This window comes from Centruroides sculpturatus, unplaced genomic scaffold (assembly GCF_000671375.1).
Source record: "Centruroides sculpturatus isolate CEXI.00-Female unplaced genomic scaffold, Cexi_2.0 scaffold713, whole genome shotgun sequence".
NCBI lineage: Eukaryota > Metazoa > Arthropoda > Arachnida > Scorpiones > Buthidae > Centruroides > Centruroides sculpturatus.
The window spans coordinates 403,190-423,795 of NW_019385143.1; the positions used below are offsets into that span (position 1 = coordinate 403,190).

A 20,606-nucleotide genomic window follows, 5' to 3' on the forward strand; every position below is an offset into this window, starting at 1 on the left:
TAACTCCTGTGATTTTTGCCGAAAATTTCTGAAATTTTGCAGGGAGGTTTGTGTATTAGGGCGATAGATGATGTTAAATTTTAGTGGTTAAATGTCGACAGGGGGAGAGATAAAGGGGATCGTGTGTCAAATCTGGAATAGGGTCAGACTTAATTGCTACTTCACTCGTTAGTAACATTTACAATTTTTTTTTAATTATAAAAACCATCCCTACCCTCGAAATTAAGTTTATTGGCATTTTATAATGGCTAAAAATATAAAAAGATTTTAATAAAATATTATAACAGATGGCGCCTCTATGTTGCCGGAAAAGTCGGAAAAGTGAACAAAATCGCGCCACAAACACACACATACACTAACATCCACACAAACAGAAAAAAAAATTGTTTTTTTTTCTGCATTTCTCGACGTTTCAAGATCTCCCGAGTCCAATAATGTAAAAAATCTTGGGGGTTATTTTTTCACAGATTGCCATACTTTCAGTGGCGTAGCGTAGTGGGGGCGGCAAAATTTCACAATAAATAATATCTTGTAAAAATTTGAACCATTTCATTTCATATTTTTGTCGCACCTACGATTCGGACCAATTGAAATGAGTACGGAATTTTTCATTACTTATTCTGTGACGAAACTGAATTTTTGTCTTTTAAATTGAGATACCTAAATAAGGGGGCGGCGAAATTTTCCTTCGCCCCGGGCGGCTGACACCCACGCTACGTCACGTCACTGCATACTTTCCTTCTGTTATTTATAACAGAGCGGAGGAAAGTAAAAATAGAACGAGCAATTATTTATTGTGGCATTGTCATTCTGTGAAGTAATTTTTAATCATATTAATTTTTTGTTACATTCTATTATAATATTCAGTTTTACTTTATTATTAAATTCAGTTTATTCAAAAAAATTAGTCGAGTTTGTTTCGAGGTTATAAAAATGATAGAAATCAATGGCTTCTCAATCGCTGATATGATGAACGTTCCTCTGAAATTGCAACTTAAACTACTGTATTTGATAAAATTATTAAAAACTATCGACATTATAAATTAAATTGATATTTTTATTGCTAGCGCCAAGAAAAGAAATTAGGTAATTATTCTTTATATTTAATATTATTCGACTGAATTTTTACACGTTTTAACAGCGCTGTTAACGGAGTTTTATCTATCTAGCCTCTTTTATTTTTAACTATTGTAAGAGACTATTATTCGGAGTTTATGTTGTGTATTTTTATTCTATTTTTGTTTATGTTTTTAGGACCTCATTTTTGTTAATGAGAAAGTAGTAATCTCATTCTTAATACCACTGCTTGTACTGAAATTATGCACGTGGAATTATTTAAATAAATTATTTTATTTCTAAGCTAAATGTATATAATTTATTTTAACAAATAAAGAATTACATGTAAATATATATATACTGTATATATATATATATATATATATAACATATACATTAAATGCAACCGAATCAGTCAATCGTAATTTACATTTATTAAATAAGACCGCAGAATACTTTTAGTTTTAGATTAAGTGCAGTTAAAATCCTTTTTATTGTTAAAATTTAATTATGACAAACAACGTTATTGTCTTTCCAACAAACGACATCTCCGGATTGTAGGTCTAGTATAGTTTACGACTATAGAGACCCTCAATTTAGAAATTAAATTTCGTATTCGGTAAAGGATGTCTCTTAACAACGTCACAAACAGAAAAAGAGGCGATTCCATTGCAGATATTCAGGAGAGTAGAAATTTTCAAGACCATACGATTGTTAAGGGAAAGATCGCTTGTCGCCAGCATTTAAGTTTGGAGGATAAAATACACCGAACAGATTTAGATAGTAAAATCAGAGAATTTCATGAAGTTATTCGGCATAATAACGTGGAGCAAGTACGAAGATCTCTTGAGGCAGGGATAAATGCCAATGCGCAAGATATAGCAACGGGAAAATTGCCGTTGATCGAAGCAACCAATTTGGGGCATGTAGAAATCGTCAAGGTTTTATTAGCAGCTCATGCAGACGTCAACCTTACCAATATTCAGGGTATCACGGCTCTCCATGTATCTGTTAACCCAAAAGTTTTCAATCAAGAAATAGTACAGTTATTTCTGGAACGAAGAAATGCAAATTACAACATACAAGATAAAATGACTGAAAGCACACCCATACATATTTTATGTAAAGTTTGTACTTCTGGGAAGAATATCAACACATTGACGTTGCATAGTATACTAAAAGAGATGGTACCGAGATGTGATTTAGAATTAAAAGATAAATTGGGAAATACGCCTCTTCATATAATCGCAATGGGGAAAAAAGAAGATTTGGAAGCCATGGAAATTGTTCTTTTAGCTAGACCTAATATTAATATAAAAAATAATTTAGGAGAAATTCCTGTAGCTACCGCAATAGATCACGGAAATTTTCTCTCGGCTCTGGCTATGCTAAAATACGAAATAGATACAAATGTCAGAGATCGAAGCCAATATACATTGCTCCATTACGCAGCCAAGAAAAATGCCGGCGAATTGATAAAGAAATTGTTAGAAAAGGGTTGCGATCCGAATGCTCAAGATATAAATGGCGATACTGCATTGCATATTGCTGCTGGAAGAGGTTTTGTAGCAGCAACGTTCGTCTTGCTGAAGCATCCGAAAATAGACAGAAATATACAGAATTTTGGGGGTTACACTCCTTTGATGTGTGCGGTTGATAGCGGTTTTCTCAAAATAGTAAAACTGTTAATAGCTGCTAAGTGTGATATACATGTTAAGTCTCCAGAAACCAACAAAACAGTCTTGGATATCGCCAAAGAACTATTTAAAAAAAGAAACAGGCGCGATATCTACGATTTTCTAATGCATATAAAATATTAAAATTCCAAATTGCATTATATTTGGAATTGTTAATTTATTTTAAAAAAAATTATATATAAATNGCTTGCACCATCATTTTCTAGACTATGAGGAAAAAAGAGAGAAAGAATCATTCATTCTCAACAATATATTTGATTTCTATTGTATTATTTAAAGGTACAAATATAAGGTCAGAATAAGCCACTAATTAATTGCTATGCCAACATATCATGAAATTCTGTCTATTACTATATGCCTTGGACTTACAGATTGACTCATAGCAATCTTTATTGTAACTGTTTAAAAATACTGTCAGTTATTTTTTTCACTTGACAGAATGCAACATAGGTAAGACCAATAGTTATCTCCTTTTTACCTATATCTATTTTGAGTTAATCCATGTGATTTATGTATAGTCATCAAGTATACTAAGGTAAGGGTAAACTGTCTACGAGATTGCAATATACTGCCATCGTTTGAAAAGCGTGTTATGGGGATTATTGGAAACAAATTACCATAGATAGCTATCGAATTCCACTAAAATAAACAGAGGAAGAACTGGAGGGCTAGCATTAGGAGCATATATAATGTAACGTATAGTTCCTAGTGAACCATTGACGAGACCTCCTTGCACCCATAAGTTGACTCTCAGCATGATTCTGGCATTAATTGAGAGATTAAAATATCAATACTTGGAGAGACCAAGAGCTGAGTCATCTTTGGATGAAGGCAGGACGATATTGACAAAGCAACGAAGACTACTTGCAGTTGACTGCAAGTAGTCTTCATTGCTTTGTTTAACTTGCTCATTTGTTAGATATATCTCTACTGCCGTTTGGAACTGACCAAGTTCATCTCTGGATAAATAGGCTTGATAAATAGACACTGCCAAGTAGGACATAGCCTTAGTCAACTCATTTTGACCTCTAATACTGAAGAAAAACACAACCTTTGTTTTGACCCCTATCTCTAGTTCTACAAAAATGGATCATTTTTGAGAGTTGAAATTTTAATCAGTTCATCCTTGAGTGATGATGAGTTGTCCTAGAAAATTTCATCAAGAATGGAGAACTCATTCTAGAGTTATGATGTTGACAAGGAATGCATGAAGGCAAGTGTTAGTTGTAGCTCAGCTTTGCCTTGCTCCAACAATTATTCTCAGTGATGTCTTGTTTATGATCACTATCTCTTCTAATGATTTATTAAAAAAATTAAATATATACTAAAGAATTTCTAAAGTTACCAAAACAATGTTTGTTATTTTGAAGAAATCTATACAATATTTATTATAAATTTTTCATAACAATCACTATGTAAAGAAAAATTGTTAAAATTAGATTTACCATGTATGTTAAGCATTGTATAAGTTGCTTTACCAAGCAATGTCCATTGTTTCTAGTTTGTTAGTTCATAGATTTAAATCTGACTTTAGAGATCTTTGTTGAATTTTAAAAGAATTGTTATTTGGAAATTTGCAGTTTGAGGATTGCACACAGTCAAGATAATGAAAAATTGTTTACTATAGATTAAAAACATTTAAAATTTAATATATTTTTTTAAAATAAGAAATGCATCTTTGTAAAAGAATATCTTATAAAATGTGTTCTAGAATGAAATCAATTTAACAAGTTTATTTATATTTTAATTTCTCTACACATTTCTAAGAATTATTTATGTTATGCATTCTATTTTAGTTATACAACACATCAAAAGTTCAAGTAAAACATGAAGGATAAAACACAAAATAAAACTTCTTTAGTTTTTTCAGACTTTTTAAGTCCATCTACACAAGATATAAACAAAATCCAAACATAAAACCTATGGAAATTTCAAACACACTTCAAAATAACATTCTAGAATGCCTTCAATTCAAAGATAATAAATTCTACTTTTAGCCACTCAATAGCAAAATCATTCAGTCAAACCTGTTTTATGTTTTAGCCATTTTGACTCCAATAAAGCAGTAATTTTAAGTTTTAGGTAACTTTAATCCTGTAAAAGAGCACTTTCAGAACTATTTTTAAATTGTTTTTCTAATCAGAATGAATGCTGAAGTCCAGTGGTGTACCCAGGGAGTGAGACAAAGTGGCCTTTAACATGGTCCAAAGTAAAACAAACACTAGTAAATTTTTCAAAAATATTTTCCTAATTAAAATTCATTTTATTACTGTATTTATATTGTGTTGTGTGTTCTATTTCTATATTACTTATGATTTAGTGGTCACATAAGGTGGGAATTTTAATGATTTTGCATTAAAAATTGTTTTATTCATTAAACTTGACTCTTCAAGATTAAATCTTGAGTGTGCCACTGCTGAAGTAAGCTCAGATAAGAGGAAGGAGACATTACTGTAGCAATGATGCCCAGACCCTTTTAGAGGATTATTTTTGTAAGTGAATTTCTTTGTTTCATTGCAAGAATATATTACTATGGTGTGTGGAGGAGGAAATATAGAAAAATATCTCTTAAATAAAAAGATCGGCAGGTTGGGTTATTGGGACAGGACAGGCAGGAAATGTTGCTAGGGCAGAAGATAAAGAACCCAGAAGTAATTTTTTTTTACTTAGTTAAGATTAAGACAATAGAAAATATTCTAACATATCAACGACATCAATTTAAATGAAGGATTGAAATATTAATTTGCTAGATTTAATGCAGGATTTGAATTTTAAGTGTAAATAGTTTTTGCTTAATATTATAATAATATCAACACTAATATTTTGATTATTTCATTGATGTTATTATTAAAAAAAAGACTTACTTATGAAGATATTTAATACTCCATAGGCAATGATAGTAAGGAGCTCGTCTTCGGCCTCCAACTTGATTTCCATTCAGCATGGAAGCCGTTCTTTTGCCAATCCTTTTATTCTTAAACTCAATCCATCCTTCCGAAAATTTTTTTGTTTTAGAATTACCCTTTTCTATAAAAAATATATATACATATGCATATAAATAAATGAATAAGATCCTTCAGATTTACAAATATGAGAGTATTTTGGTTTGAACATAGCTTTAAGGATGACCAATATCAGTCCTGTCACCATATATTGTAACAGTTAGGGACTCATTTCAGATAACTTTGTCTGAAATGAGGGGCATAAGCTATTTTATAAGTTAAAAATAAACAAAATTCTCTTTGAAAACCATACAAGGGTATTTCTACTTCTTCAAAAACATAGAAGTACTTACTAAATCTCTAACTGCATTAATTAATTACTACATTTCACTATACCTTTAAAATGCAGTCTACTTTTGTCAGTTCTCTAACGTTTTCGGTCTAATTTATAGACCTTCTTCAGGATTGCTACATTTCACTATACCTTTAAAATGCAGTCTACTTTTGTCAGTTCTCTAACGTTTTCGGTCTAATTTATAGACCGAAAAATATTTTACATCAATCCTGAAGAAGGTCTATAAATTAGACCGAAAACGTTAGAGAACTGACAAAAGTAGACTGCATTTTAAAGGTATAGTGAAATGTAGCAATCCTGAAGAAGGTCTATAAATTAGACCGAAAACGTTAGAGAACTGACAAAAGTAGACTGCATTTTAAAGGTATAGTGAAATGTAGTAACATAGAAGTACTTATGTAACTTCATTATGGAACAATGCAAGTTCTGACTTCTTTTTGGAATTTACTTTATTGATTACTAGAACATAAATGCATTCATATTTTAGAAATAAAGAATTTTAGAACAGAAATACTGTCAACAAAATGTTATTTGAAAAATATCAAAAATACAGAGTCTGTTCACAGGACAAATTATAATTGAGGATTTGACGGACAACTACTGGAAGTGCAGGACTCACTCCCAGAAGGATAGCCATAGTTTTTATAGCCATATATTTTTATAACTAAAGATGATTTCGTTGGTGCACAAGAATAGTGACACAACTCAAAAAAATAGATCTTCCAGAACAGCCATTTAAAAGTTTCTTGTTTCTTACAAGGCTTTGTCATGATCTTGGATTTTTAAAATTTTCAAATCTGTTTTGGAAATAAATATTAGTGTTCGTTCTTCAACATAAAAATATGGGGAGTTTGCTATACATTTCTACAATAAACTCGAAATTGGAAATTTTTGAGTTGTGTCACTATTCTTGTGCACCAACGATATGTTGTATATGCATACTAATATCAATGGAAAATAGTCATTTTCCATTTCTAATATGGTGTCAAAATGATGGTGGTGATGCTGTTGTTTATTTGAATTAAGAGAATGTACATCTCATTTAAAATAGTTGATGACAATCACTGTAGAAATATGAAAACACAATATCAATTACATAACCATGCATGCAGAGATACTGGAGTAAGATTGCAGATGTGAATGACACTTAGGATCTTAACAGAACTGTAAATCACGTCTATAGGAGCAAAAAAGTCAAAGGAATCATACCACTATATTTAATCCCCAAAATTAGCTTACTTTGAGGCACTACAGGGAGTCGCTGCACATTCCACTAAGCCTATGGCCTGTTTAACAAACAGCCCAACACAGTGATCAGACATCCTACCAATAGTTTTTGGTAAAGAGTAAAGAAAAGTCCAACATGCAACCCTTTGAAAGATATTTGCCTCCAAATGTAAAACCCCAACAGCAGCAGTTCCAGTCACCATCTTCTTGTGGCTGTCATGTTTGTAAGCAAGTTATGTTTTAGGCATGATGACCAGTGCTCTTTTACTGACTGGAAACAGTTTCTACTTTGAACCAGTACTACTGCCAATTCTTCATGCTCTGTGTCAGTCAAGGCTTGTGACAGCAAGCTTTAATCGACACTTTGTACATAACCATGCATTTCAGTGCTTGCTATCACTCACACTTCAGTGCCCATGTGGGGGCTTTCCCCCATATCCCCAAACAATATTTAACATCAAGTACTTCATGAACAGTCAAGCTGGGCTGAATAGTTAAATGCAATAGTCTTAGCAGAGTGCATGGCACGATTGCTGATCGCATCCCGAAAGTAGGCTGATTTCGGAGCTATAGCCTATCTCACAAAGAGTTACATGTAGAGGTATGGTTCCTTTGACGTTTTTGCTCCTATGGGCATGCTCTACAATTCTGTTAAGGTCCAAACAGTATCATTCACATCTGCAATTGTGCAACTGCATTAGTTAGTCCTTAAAACTATATTCTAGTCAACGTCTTACCTGGTTGCAAATAAATCCTTCCAATCTCACCAAATTTTGAAAAATACTCTCTGATTTGTTTAACAGTCATATAGGGAGGTATGTAACTTAAATAAACAACTCCAGGTTCGATTTTTTTATTAATTGTATCATCTGTTATCTCTTCTTGGTTAGTATTGGAAGCCGCCATCTTCGTTTCCTACACACGTTGCCACTTGCCAGTTATAGTTTTTTTCTTTTTTGTCAAATATGATAAAACTTTTGTGTTATTAAAAATTCATGCTGACAACATAACAATATAATAAATAAAAACTTGATTATTAACTATGTATATTTATAAATTTATATATAAGCTTCGTTTTCTCTATCCTCATCCATGGCTGCCACCGCATTTTGTGGTGGCGCTAGTGAAATGTAAACAATTGGCTATAATATGGCCAATAATATGGCTACGAATTGATGTGGATATTTATATTAAACAATGCGGTATTTATGTTTCAGCAATACATCAATGTTTTCCCTCTTAATTTTATTTAAAATCGAGACATATATGATAGACATTTCCAAAACACATGTAAAAAGATTTGGTTATTGGTTTTTTAGAAACACCATCATAAAAACAAATTGTTGAACTTCGAAATTTTTTCCTATTAATAAACCAGATCTTAGTTGATTTTCGTGCATGGAATGAAGCATTGTCTCGTTGAAATATCCAATTACTTCCATCAAGATCTAAATGCATTTAAATTATTTTTTTAATATATCCTGATATTCTGAAGAATCTATTTATTCATTAATGACAATATCAGTTTTCCTATTGAATTCAAAAGCATCCCAAATCATTACACTGCCACCTCCTAACTGACTACTCATCCTAACTTTGGACTTATCTTTTTACATCATGCCAATAATGTCTATAACTTTCTGGTCCATCTAAATTCTTTTTTCATCAGAAAACAACTTTTTCCCACTCTTTGATCCAGCTCGTGACAGATTTAGCCTATTGAAGTCTTTCTTGCTTGTGAACAGGTATCAAATTAGGTATCACTTTCGTTTTTCGGTATTTTATGTTGTTATTAATTAACACATCATCACCACATCGTCTGATGAGACATATACTGTATTTTTTTAAATCAGCAGCTACCTCTCTAGTAGATAGCTGCTAATTTACTTGTTTTTCTCTAAGGAAGAAAACCTTTCGTTTATCTCTGTCAGTTAATTTTTCCTGCGTCCACTTCTCTACATTTTCCATATTTTTCTTGTTTTGTCTATATATTGGCCACAGCAATTTTATAATGATTAATTTAATTTAATTATTACAGCTATTTCACAGAAACTTTCCAGCACCTCGTAATTCAAATATTAAAATTAATTTTAATACTAGTTATTAAGTATATTTAGTATAATAAAATTATAATTCATTTTATTATATAACTAAATAATTATACAGTACTAATAGCAAGGTTGCGGCCGAAGTTTTCATATGCGTGAACGTCGAACATCGAGCGCTTTTTACAAGACGTTCGACGTTCATGTTTTAGAGATAAAAACTTCGGCCGCAATCCCGCTAATAATATTATAAAAATAAAATTTAAGAAAAAGTTAATATAATTAAAAATTACTTTACGGAATGACGATGCCACAAAATAATTGCTCGTTCTATTTTTACTTTCCCCGCTCTGTTATAAATAACAGAAGGAACGTATAGCAATCCGTCAAAAATAATCCCCAAGATTTGACTCGGGAGATCTTGAAACGTCGAGAATAATAATAAAAAAATTGGGGTTTTTCTGTTTGCATGGATGTTAGTAACTAGTGTATGTGTGTATTTGTGGCACGATTTTATTCACCCTGTTTGAAATTTAATAACTCCTGTGATTTTTGCCGAAAATTTCTGAAATTTTGCAGGGAGGTTTGTGTATTAGGGCGATAGATGATGTTAAATTTTAGTGGTTAAATGTCGACAGGGGGAGAGATAAAGGGGATCGTGTGTCAAATCTGGAATAGGGTCAGACTTAATTGCTACTTCACTCGTTAGTAACATTTACAATTTTTTTTTAATTATAAAAACCATCCCTACCCTCGAAATTAAGTTTATTGGCATTTTATAATGGCTAAAAATATAAAAAGATTTTAATAAAATATTATAACAGATGGCGCCTCTATGTTGCCGGAAAAGTCGGAAAAGTGAACAAAATCGCGCCACAAACACACACATACACTAACATCCACACAAACAGAAAAAAAAATTGTTTTTTTTTCTGCATTTCTCGACGTTTCAAGATCTCCCGAGTCCAATAATGTAAAAAATCTTGGGGGTTATTTTTTCACAGATTGCCATACTTTCAGTGGCGTAGCGTAGTGGGGGCGGCAAAATTTCACAATAAATAATATCTTGTAAAAATTTGAACCATTTCATTTCATATTTTTGTCGCACCTACGATTCGGACCAATTGAAATGAGTACGGAATTTTTCATTACTTATTCTGTGACGAAACTGAATTTTTGTCTTTTAAATTGAGATACCTAAATAAGGGGGCGGCGAAATTTTCCTTCGCCCCGGGCGGCTGACACCCACGCTACGTCACTGGTCTAAATCATGTGGAACAACTGAGCGGGCAGTACCCATTTCATTGGAACACCAAACATAGCTTTATATGGTGAACATTTGATCCGCTCATGATAAGCTCTATTCTTCATTGCTCGAATAAACTCAAGTCTCCAGATCATTTTGAACTTTTATTTATTTTCATGAAAGTTGATAACATATTTTCCGGTGTCCTGGTTTGCATGTTCAACTAATCCTGAGACTGGCTGTGCCACGATTTTTCATGAACTATCTTTATATCATCCCACATGCCATATAAACATTGAAGAACGTGGTTAAAAATTCTCTATCATTGTCAGAATAAAGGGTATTACAAAAGTTATGAAAATAACTTTTATACACCTATTATTAAATCAGGTACAGTACATATCAATATATTTTTCACCCGAGCCGGTGGTAAATTCGGACAGTTACCAGAATCTCTTGGTAAAAATCCAAAATGTGGACATTTTATCAGGGATTTCGGACTTTTACTAGTCAATACCGTAAATATCGGATTTAACGGTAGTTTCTAAGATTTACCAGACTTCGGACTTTTACAGTAACAGATACAACACTGAGATAGACAAGAGGCAATAGAAACTAAATCCCTGAAATCCTAAAAATAAGAATGGTGCAGTAATAATTTTAGTACTGTAACGAGGAAAAAACTATTTACGGCAAATATATATTTTTGACATCCAATGTGGACTTCATTTCTTGGAAAATTAGAAACATTATTGCAGGGAGCCCATAATCTGCCTATTTCGAGTGTGTCGAGCAATGTCGGCCTAACTGCAATGAGCGAGTTCGCGATGATAACCACAATCCAGGATACCAATGTCAAAGACTCATAAGAATTAATACCTTCAAAGAATGGCAATTTAGAGGTGGAACGATAAATAAGAAAAGAAAGCACACACGTTACCTTTTCCCAAGTAATCAAAAATGAATGTCACAGTTTTGCGATAGCTGCCTGTTATCTATCATACTTCGCGGCTAATTTTGGTCCACGCATACTGTAGCTATATTTTGCAAATGCAATAACTTAAATTGTCATTTTAACATTAGCACAATTAAGCGATTTTTATTTTTATGATTCTTAGAAACATAAAAATATGACTCGAGGATAACTTCTTTTACCATAAACACATATTAACAATTGTTTACTGTATTTACAAATTTTTTGCAAATATGTTATTAATTTTCATTCCAATAAAGTTATATTAAACTATTATTAACTATTATAACTACTATTAAAGTTATATAAAATAACAAGAAACAGATCACAGTTTTATGTAAAATCCGAATTTTTTGGCTTGTTTTAAATATTTTTTTGCAATGAACTTACTATTGGCACATGATGTATGATGGAATTTTTTAATATGTTTGCTCTAAAATCTAAATAAATTATTTAGCTATCTGAAGAATAAAAATTCTTTTATACAATGATAAATAAAATATTTAAATTACAATAAATTGTTTTCTTTAGGGTTTTATTCTTTTATAGCTATGTATTTTTCGGCTATTAATCCGGACTTATCATACCATACCGATTTCTGAGGAAACTTAGGTTTTTAGGTTTTTTATTTCTTTTATTTCTTAGTAAACTCTAAGACAGGGGTCGCCAAAGTGGTCTATATCGACCCTCAGGGGTCGATATAACATTTTTGGGGGGTCGATGAAAAGACTTAAAACTTACAAATTTTGAATTGAATATTGTTAATCTTGCCAAGGATTATCAAGGATTATCGTTTCATTGATTGTCAGTTACAAAAATTATTATTAACCTATGTAAAAAATGTAAAATTAAAAGATATATATTAAAATAGTAAGAGCTTTTTTTTTTTCTTTTTTTTCTGCTTGTAACAAACTTTTTGGTGTGGTCGATGTGAGGTTTCGAAAAGTTGTAGAGGGTGAACGATCAAAAAAGTTTGGCGACCCCTGCTCTAAGATATCGGGTTTTTACCCTTCTTCAGTTGGTTCATTACATTTGGATCTAATAGAATTTATATAATAAAGAACTTTTTCATACACCGTTACTTATATTTTGTTAAACGGAATTCTAAAATTTAATTTACATTAATTTAAAATTTTAAAACATTTTTCTGTATTAAACAAGATTTTCTTCATTTTTAACAGTACAATTTTATAAACAGATTGTCTTGTACTATAATTCACAATTATTAGACCCAAATGTAGTATTCCAACTGAAGAAGGATAAAAAAAAAAACCCCGAAATGTACAGTACAATACATCTTGGTGTTTAGATTTTACTAATAAATAAAAAGAAAACAAACAAGTTAAGTTTCCTCAGAAATTGTGGTATGATAAGTCCGGATTAATAGCTAAAAATTACGTAGCTATAAAAGAATAAAATCCTAAATAGAAAAAAAAGACTAGAAGCTGTACGAATAAAGATAACAATAAATTATATTTAATGATATTGATTACTCTGTAAATAGTTATTATTTTGTACTGCAAAGCTAGCAAGTGTGTCGTAAAGAGAACAAATACTGATAATTACTGGTCAGAAATAATATCATATTTTCACTTCTAATCTACCGGATGATCCAGAAATTCTTCGACGTAATAGCCATTTGTAGTGCCAAGAATGAAAAGTTTTTTTAATTTTTTAATATAATAGCGAACTGAAGTTTTAAAAATTTAGTATGGATTGTTTTATTTTTGTTTTTGTTATTCACTTCACATATTTATTATTAACACAGTAACACAAATGACTGCTATGTCAAAAGATTTCTGAATCATCCGATATATTAAAAAATATTTTAAATGTCTTAAAATAAAAAAATTTTCGTTTTCTTTTTAATGTATGTGGTCATCAACGAGATGGATACTTGTGGAGGGCCTGTGAAGTCCACGAGGAAAAAGAATACTGAAAGATCAACAAAAAATACTGACATGGACAAGTATAGTTTTGATTTGATGCCATTAGAAAGGTTACTATAAATGTGCTACCTTAATATGCTTGAGAAGAAGAAAGTCGAACTCTGCATACCTGTTTGTTCTAAGCTACGAAATCTTTTCTATGAAAATTATTTTGACAATGCCAATTGAGAGGCCCTAGTCATGTATATTAATATTTTTTGTTATATTTTTATCATTTAGCCTAATTTGCAAAAGATTCAGAACTTTACTTTCGAAAAAGTAAAGAAGAATAAGAAGAACAGCAACAAAAAATTCCATGATAAATACACGCCAATCAGGGATCCCATATATTGAAGCACTTGGGGCACGTCCCCCCTTTTGTCGTCGGATTGTCCTTTTCTAATCCCCAAGGAAACTCGAAAGTTTTATTTTATTTTTAAATTACTTACTCATTTTTATCACAGAAAACATTTTTACTAATCACAAAATTAAAATTAAAATATTTGTTATTAACCGAAAATTTGTTCTAGTGGGTCGTGATTGTTCGGTCGAGTACCGAAGTATCACTGTATTTGATTAACGTGATTTTGATATACAATACGTGGTAGCATCGAGGGATTAATTAACTGCGTTAATCAAGGGTTAGCTGTATAAATACTGTAAATATATATATAAGTTTATATACGTACGATTCTCTGTTTTNGTATTGCCAATAACTCAAATGAAAAAAGGTTAAAATTTACCTTGTATTCATTTTGAAATAACTTATTAACGTCACAATATGGGGATGGCTCGATGCGGACGTCCACGCAGTTTTTTCTTTCTTTATCTCGCGCCTCTATAAATAAAGACATTTTCTTAATATACACTAAACTAAGAATATTCTGTAGATATTTCTAATTAATGTCTATAGAACATAGCTTAGTGCATCATCAATAATTAAATAAATTTTGATAAACGTGTAATAACATAAATGATGTGTGAATTGATGACTTTTGAAGTCAAGAATAATTTAATAAACGCCGTATTACAATCGAAACAAAGCTTAAAGCATACCTGTGCGAGACAAAAGCGCTTCATCTTGACGACTTTCAAAGCCACTTTTTCATCCGAATTTTTACACCGAGCCAAAAAAACTGTACCGAAATTTCCCTTTCCTATTTCTTTAAACTCGTAATTTTCATTAAGAATGTGTTCATCATATTTCGATGAATCAAGTCGAATTTGAGAACGTGCCGGATTATTTTCCAATTCGCAGTTCTAAAATCGCAGAATCTTTTAATTATTAACTTCTTTAAATTAGAGGATTGTATAAAGAACGAGAACTTACCCGTGAATCGGAAATCTCGCCCGACATACGACAACAACAACAGAATTTATAGAATGCATTCCTGCAGAATTCTATAAATTTTCTTTTCTTTGTCTGGAACTGTGAATCCTCTCTATTTGAATGGAGACAATTTGTTCCAAGACAATTTTCGTCCAACTAAGAAAAATCAATAATAAAAGTCGTTTACGCTTGTAACGTTATCGGAAAAAAGTATTTAAAACTTCTTTAGAAAAATAAAGACTAACTCAATCTTAGTTATAAATAACGTTGATTTTCCTAGACAAAGAGTAATATCTTACCTTTGTAGGACAATCTGTAACTTGCTGACCACTTGGCTCAGCATCATCATCTCTCCTGTAAGGAAATTCGATTATATCGTAATTAATATTAAATAAATCTCAATTGTAAATGTAATTAATGAAGAAATTTACCCTTTCTTCTTCTCCTTATTACTTCGCATTCGCAAAAAAAACTTCTTTAGGCAGCGCATCATTTTCGCTTGGAAATCGCAACAATAGAATATTGTTAGACGCAGCTTATTGTTAAAAATTATTGTAATTCATTGTGATGAAATTACATTTAATATGAAATCACGTGATTAAATATATGAAATTTCATTTTGTACATTTCTCTTTCGTTGCCATTAAAACGAAAAGTTTAATTCCTGAGAATTAATAAAGTTAGAAATTCATAATAGATGCTTTTATTTTTATGTGTCATCAGTTTGTGTTAAAACACATTACACTTGAATGGCTTCACTCAGAAATATGTTCAGATTTTCTATAGGAGCCGATATCTCCGGAAGTAGTTCGGTTGTCTCTTCCCGAATCGCGAATAAGAATCACAGCCATGAAGAAATGAATTCATCCGTTGTTAATGAAATGGGAATGAGTGATACAGAGGATGAGGACCGATCTTATTATTAGTAAAGTTTTTTAATCAAAGCCAGCTTTTAAGCGATAAATTCATTTAGATATAATTTTATATGTTATTTGGATGCTGTCAAATCTCAATAAAAGGAACCAATTTTATAGGAACTATGTTATCTTTTAGAGTAGCAGAATCCTCGTAGCATTTTCTTACATCTCCGTATTTAATTAATGTTCTAACGTTTCACGAAATCTATAAAGAGACCAGACGTGAATACCTTAGGGATGGAAGGCCCCGATTAACTATACACGAGTTCCGATGCAAACCGGAAATTACGTTATTTCAATTCAAAATGTTTCCCGAATGGCGTTGGACCCTATTGCCACTGGTACGACTTTATCGTTAAAGGAAAAGTATAATGAACAGGGACAAGTCACTATTAATTTGAGGTGGCGAGAATATACTTTAAATTAAATATATTTATAACAGCCCGGAATGACGATGTCACGATAAATAATTGCTCGTTCTATTTTTACTATCGGGTATCGGTCAAAAATAATCCCGAAGATTTTAATATTATTGGAATCAGGGAATCTTGATAAGTCGCGCGGGGCGAATAAAAATTACTTTACGGAATGACGATGCCACAAAATAATTGCTCGTTCTATTTTTACTTTCCCCGCTCTGTTATAAATAACAGAAGGAACGTATAGCAATCCGTCAAAAATAATCCCCAAGATTTGACTCGGGAGATCTTGAAACGTCGAGAATAATAATAAAAAAATTGGGGTTTTTCTGTTTGCATGGATGTTAGTAACTAGTGTATGTGTGTATTTGTGGCACGATTTTATTCACCCTGTTTGAAATTTAATAACTCCTGTGATTTTTGCCGAAAATTTCTGAAATTTTGCAGGGAGGTTTGTGTATTAGGGCGATAGATGATGTTAAATTTTAGTGGTTAAATGTCGACAGGGGGAGAGATAAAGGGGATCGTGTGTCAAATCTGGAATAGGGTCAGACTTAATTGCTACTTCACTCGTTAGTAACATTTACAATTTTTTTTTAATTATAAAAACCATCCCTACCCTCGAAATTAAGTTTATTGGCATTTTATAATGGCTAAAAATATAAAAAGATTTTAATAAAATATTATAACAGATGGCGCCTCTATGTTGCCGGAAAAGTCGGAAAAGTGAACAAAATCGCGCCACAAACACACACATACACTAACATCCACACAAACAGAAAAAAAAAATTGTTTTTTTTTCTGCATTTCTCGACGTTTCAAGATCTCCCGAGTCCAATAATGTAAAAAATCTTGGGGGTTATTTTTTCACAGATTGCCATACTTTCAGTGGCGTAGCGTAGTGGGGGCGGCAAAATTTCACAATAAATAATATCTTGTAAAAATTTGAACCATTTCATTTCATATTTTTGTCGCACCTACGATTCGGACCAATTGAAATGAGTACGGAATTTTTCATTACTTATTCTGTGACGAAACTGAATTTTTGTCTTTTAAATTGAGATACCTAAATAAGGGGGCGGCGAAATTTTCCTTCGCCCCGGGCGGCTGACACCCACGCTACGTCACGTCACTGCATACTTTCCTTCTGTTATTTATAACAGAGCGGAGGAAAGTAAAAATAGAACGAGCAATTATTTATTGTGGCATTGTCATTCTGTGAAGTAATTTTTAATCATATTAATTTTTTGTTACATTCTATTATAATATTCAGTTTTACTTTATTATTAAATTCAGTTTATTCAAAAAAATTAGTCGAGTTTGTTTCGAGGTTATAAAAATGATAGAAATCAATGGCTTCTCAATCGCTGATATGATGAACGTTCCTCTGAAATTGCAACTTAAACTACTGTATTTGATAAAATTATTAAAAACTATCGACATTATAAATTAAATTGATATTTTTATTGCTAGCGCCAAGAAAAGAAATTAGGTAATTATTCTTTATATTTAATATTATTCGACTGAATTTTTACACGTTTTAACAGCGCTGTTAACGGAGTTTTATCTATCTAGCCTCTTTTATTTTTAACTATTGTAAGAGACTATTATTCGGAGTTTATGTTGTGTATTTTTATTCTATTTTTGTTTATGTTTTTAGGACCTCATTTTTGTTAATGAGAAAGTAGTAATCTCATTCTTAATACCACTGCTTGTACTGAAATTATGCACGTGGAATTATTTAAATAAATTATTTTATTTCTAAGCTAAATGTATATAATTTATTTTAACAAATAAAGAATTACATGTAAATATATATATACTGTATATATATATATATATATATAACATATACATTAAATGCAACCGAATCAGTCAATCGTAATTTACATTTATTAAATAAGACCGCAGAATACTTTTAGTTTTAGATTAAGTGCAGTTAAAATCCTTTTTATTGTTAAAATTTAATTATGACAAACAACGTTATTGTCTTTCCAACAAACGACATCTCCGGATTGTAGGTCTAGTATAGTTTACGACTATAGAGACCCTCAATTTAGAAATTAAATTTCGTATTCGGTAAAGGATGTCTCTTAACAACGTCACAAACAGAAAAAGAGGCGATTCCATTGCAGATATTCAGGAGAGTAGAAATTTTCAAGACCATACGATTGTTAAGGGAAAGATCGCTTGTCGCCAGCATTTAAGTTTGGAGGATAAAATACACCGAACAGATTTAGATAGTAAAATCAGAGAATTTCATGAAGTTATTCGGCATAATAACGTGGAGCAAGTACGAAGATCTCTTGAGGCAGGGATAAATGCCAATGCGCAAGATATAGCAACGGGAAAATTGCCGTTGATCGAAGCAACCAATTTGGGGCATGTAGAAATCGTCAAGGTTTTATTAGCAGCTCATGCAGACGTCAACCTTACCAATATTCAGGGTATCACGGCTCTCCATGTATCTGTTAACCCAAAAGTTTTCAATCAAGAAATAGTACAGTTATTTCTGGAACGAAGAAATGCAAATTACAACATACAAGATAAAATGACTGAAAGCACACCCATACATATTTTATGTAAAGTTTGTACTTCTGGGAAGAATATCAACACATCGACGTTGCATAGTATACTAAAAGAGATGGTACCGAGATGTGATTTAGAATTAAAAGATAAATTGGGAAATACGCCTCTTCATATAATCGCAATGGGGAAAAAAGAAGATTTGGAAGCCATGGAAATTGTTCTTTTAGCTAGACCTAATATTAATATAAAAAATAATTTAGGAGAAATTCCTGTAGCTACCGCAATAGATCACGGAAATTTTCTCTCGGCTCNGAGCCACAACAACGATAAAACCATTTTAAACTTACTCCTATAAATTTAACAAAACATGCAAACTAAACTTTATATTGTATTTTCACTTTATACTCACTCCATATTACAACTAAAAAAAATAATATATTTCGGCATGACTTCTGACGACCACAAAATATAATCGATCAACATTTCCTATTTCGATGGGTTGACGTCATTCAGCTAACCAATCAGCGCGTTGTGCCATCTGGATATTTAGTCGCACGTGTTGGAGAGGCATAAACTCTCGTTCAAGTACTGTACCAGTATTCGGCCACTGGTTGACATTAGCTATAGCAGAGTCGGTAGATTAATCTACCGACTCTGGCTATAGGCAGAGCCGTAACTAGGACTTTGGACGCCTATGGCCAAGAATAAAAATGGCGCCTTTTTAATTTTTATTATTAAAAAAATAATTTTATTATAAAAAATGCTATTATAAAAAATTATATAATGACATTTAGATAAATATAAATATAAAAATTTTNATTTAACAAAACATGCAAACTAAACTTTATATTGTATTTTCACTTTATACTCACTCCATATTACAACTAAAAAAAATAATATATTTCGGCATGACTTCTAACGACCACAAAATATAATCGATCAGCATTTCCTATTTCGATGGGTTGACGTCATTCAGCTAACCAATCAGCGCGTTGTGCCATCTGGATATTTAGTTGCACGTGTTGGCGAGGCATAAACTCTCGTTCAAGTACTGTACCAGTATTCGGCCACTGGTTGACATTAGCTATAGGCAGAGCCGTAACTAGGACTTTGGACGCCTATGGCCAAGAATAAAAATGGCGCCTTTTTAATTTTTATTATTAAAAAAATAATTTTATTATAAAAAATGCTATTATAAAAAATTATATAATGACATTTAGATAAATATAAATATAAAAATTTTTTTGTGTTATTAATTTCGAATACATATTATTTCGAAACTTTCTCGTTGGTGCCTTTATTATTAATTAAATCGGCTCCTATGGCGGGGGCCACATTGTCCATGCCCTAGTTACGGCTCTGGCTATAGGTATCCTTGTAAATTTTTGGTAATGGATAATCACACTTGAAAATTAAGGAAATTTTGGGAATTTCAGTCCTTAAATTAGGCTAATTAATATGCTGCATGGCCGAGCAGCTATGGTGGCAGCCTACCGCTCTGGGGATCCGGGATCGAATACGGACGGGTCGAAAAATCCCCAGGAACTTTTCGGGGTGGTCTGTCTGGATATGTCCGGCCCCATCCCTCACCTCCCGGTCGCTCATTGTGGGGATCTGGCTGAACCAATAATTCAGTGGTGTTCCAACATATCCAATCGGATCACCCCCGAAAAATTCCTACAGATTTTTCGACTCGTCCGGATTCGATCCCGAATCCCCAGAGCGAATTCGGACGAACAACTCAGAAATTTTTCATGGACGATCCTGTCCTGGATATGTTGGGTCTTATTTGTCAACATCCGGCGACCGTAGTGTGATTCTGCCAAATCTATAATAAGTGTGAAGAAAGGCTCTCTGTGCTCGTAGAGTATATTCAGAAAAAAAAAATTGAAAAATATAAAAAACCTAGCAACTTGTCTCAACTTACTGTATTTTTTTACAG

At 32.0% G+C, this 20,606-nt stretch overlaps 4 protein-coding genes across 7 annotated transcripts in view; 2 read left to right on the top strand and 2 right to left on the bottom strand.

Annotated features, from left to right (window-relative positions):
• LOC111635374 (activator of basal transcription 1-like) overlaps positions 1–19,559 on the bottom strand; it is a 33,746-nt gene extending 14,187 nt beyond the window's left edge. The window contains exons 1-4 of one of the 4 annotated variants that reach the window (XM_023380321.1): positions 19,485–19,510; positions 19,012–19,021; positions 8,015–8,228; positions 5,618–5,780 (exon numbers count right to left, since the gene is read on the bottom strand). In XM_023380321.1, coding sequence (XP_023236089.1) covers positions 5,618–5,780; positions 8,015–8,183 — 332 coding nt within the window. In that variant the 5' untranslated portion in view covers positions 8,184–8,228; positions 19,012–19,021; positions 19,485–19,510. Of the gene's footprint in view, positions 1–5,617; positions 5,781–8,014; positions 8,229–19,011; positions 19,031–19,073; positions 19,352–19,484; positions 19,511–19,536 lie in introns of those variants that run through there. The other 3 variants (XM_023380324.1, XM_023380322.1, XM_023380323.1) reach the window with 3 other exon arrangements.
• On the top strand, positions 1,544–2,931 carry LOC111635373 (E3 ubiquitin-protein ligase MIB2-like). Its single transcript, XM_023380320.1, has one exon. The coding sequence runs from the start codon at positions 1,683–1,685 to the stop codon at positions 2,874–2,876; it is 1,194 nt and encodes a 397-aa protein (XP_023236088.1). The 5' UTR covers positions 1,544–1,682; the 3' UTR covers positions 2,877–2,931.
• Positions 14,209–15,321, bottom strand: LOC111635367. The gene is made up of 5 exons (XM_023380311.1): positions 15,231–15,321; positions 15,099–15,153; positions 14,800–14,955; positions 14,526–14,729; positions 14,209–14,307 (listed from the first exon to the last, which is right to left on the bottom strand). The coding sequence occupies exons 1-5, from the start codon at positions 15,290–15,292 to the stop codon at positions 14,209–14,211; spliced, it is 576 nt and encodes a 191-aa protein (XP_023236079.1). The 5' UTR covers positions 15,293–15,321.
• On the top strand, positions 18,222–18,951 carry LOC111635368 (acyl-CoA-binding domain-containing protein 4-like). Its single transcript, XM_023380312.1, has 2 exons — positions 18,222–18,881; positions 18,940–18,951. Exons 1-2 carry the CDS (start codon positions 18,222–18,224, stop codon positions 18,949–18,951), a joined length of 672 nt encoding a protein of 223 aa, XP_023236080.1.
• Positions 19,560–20,606: the final 1,047 nt, after the last annotated feature.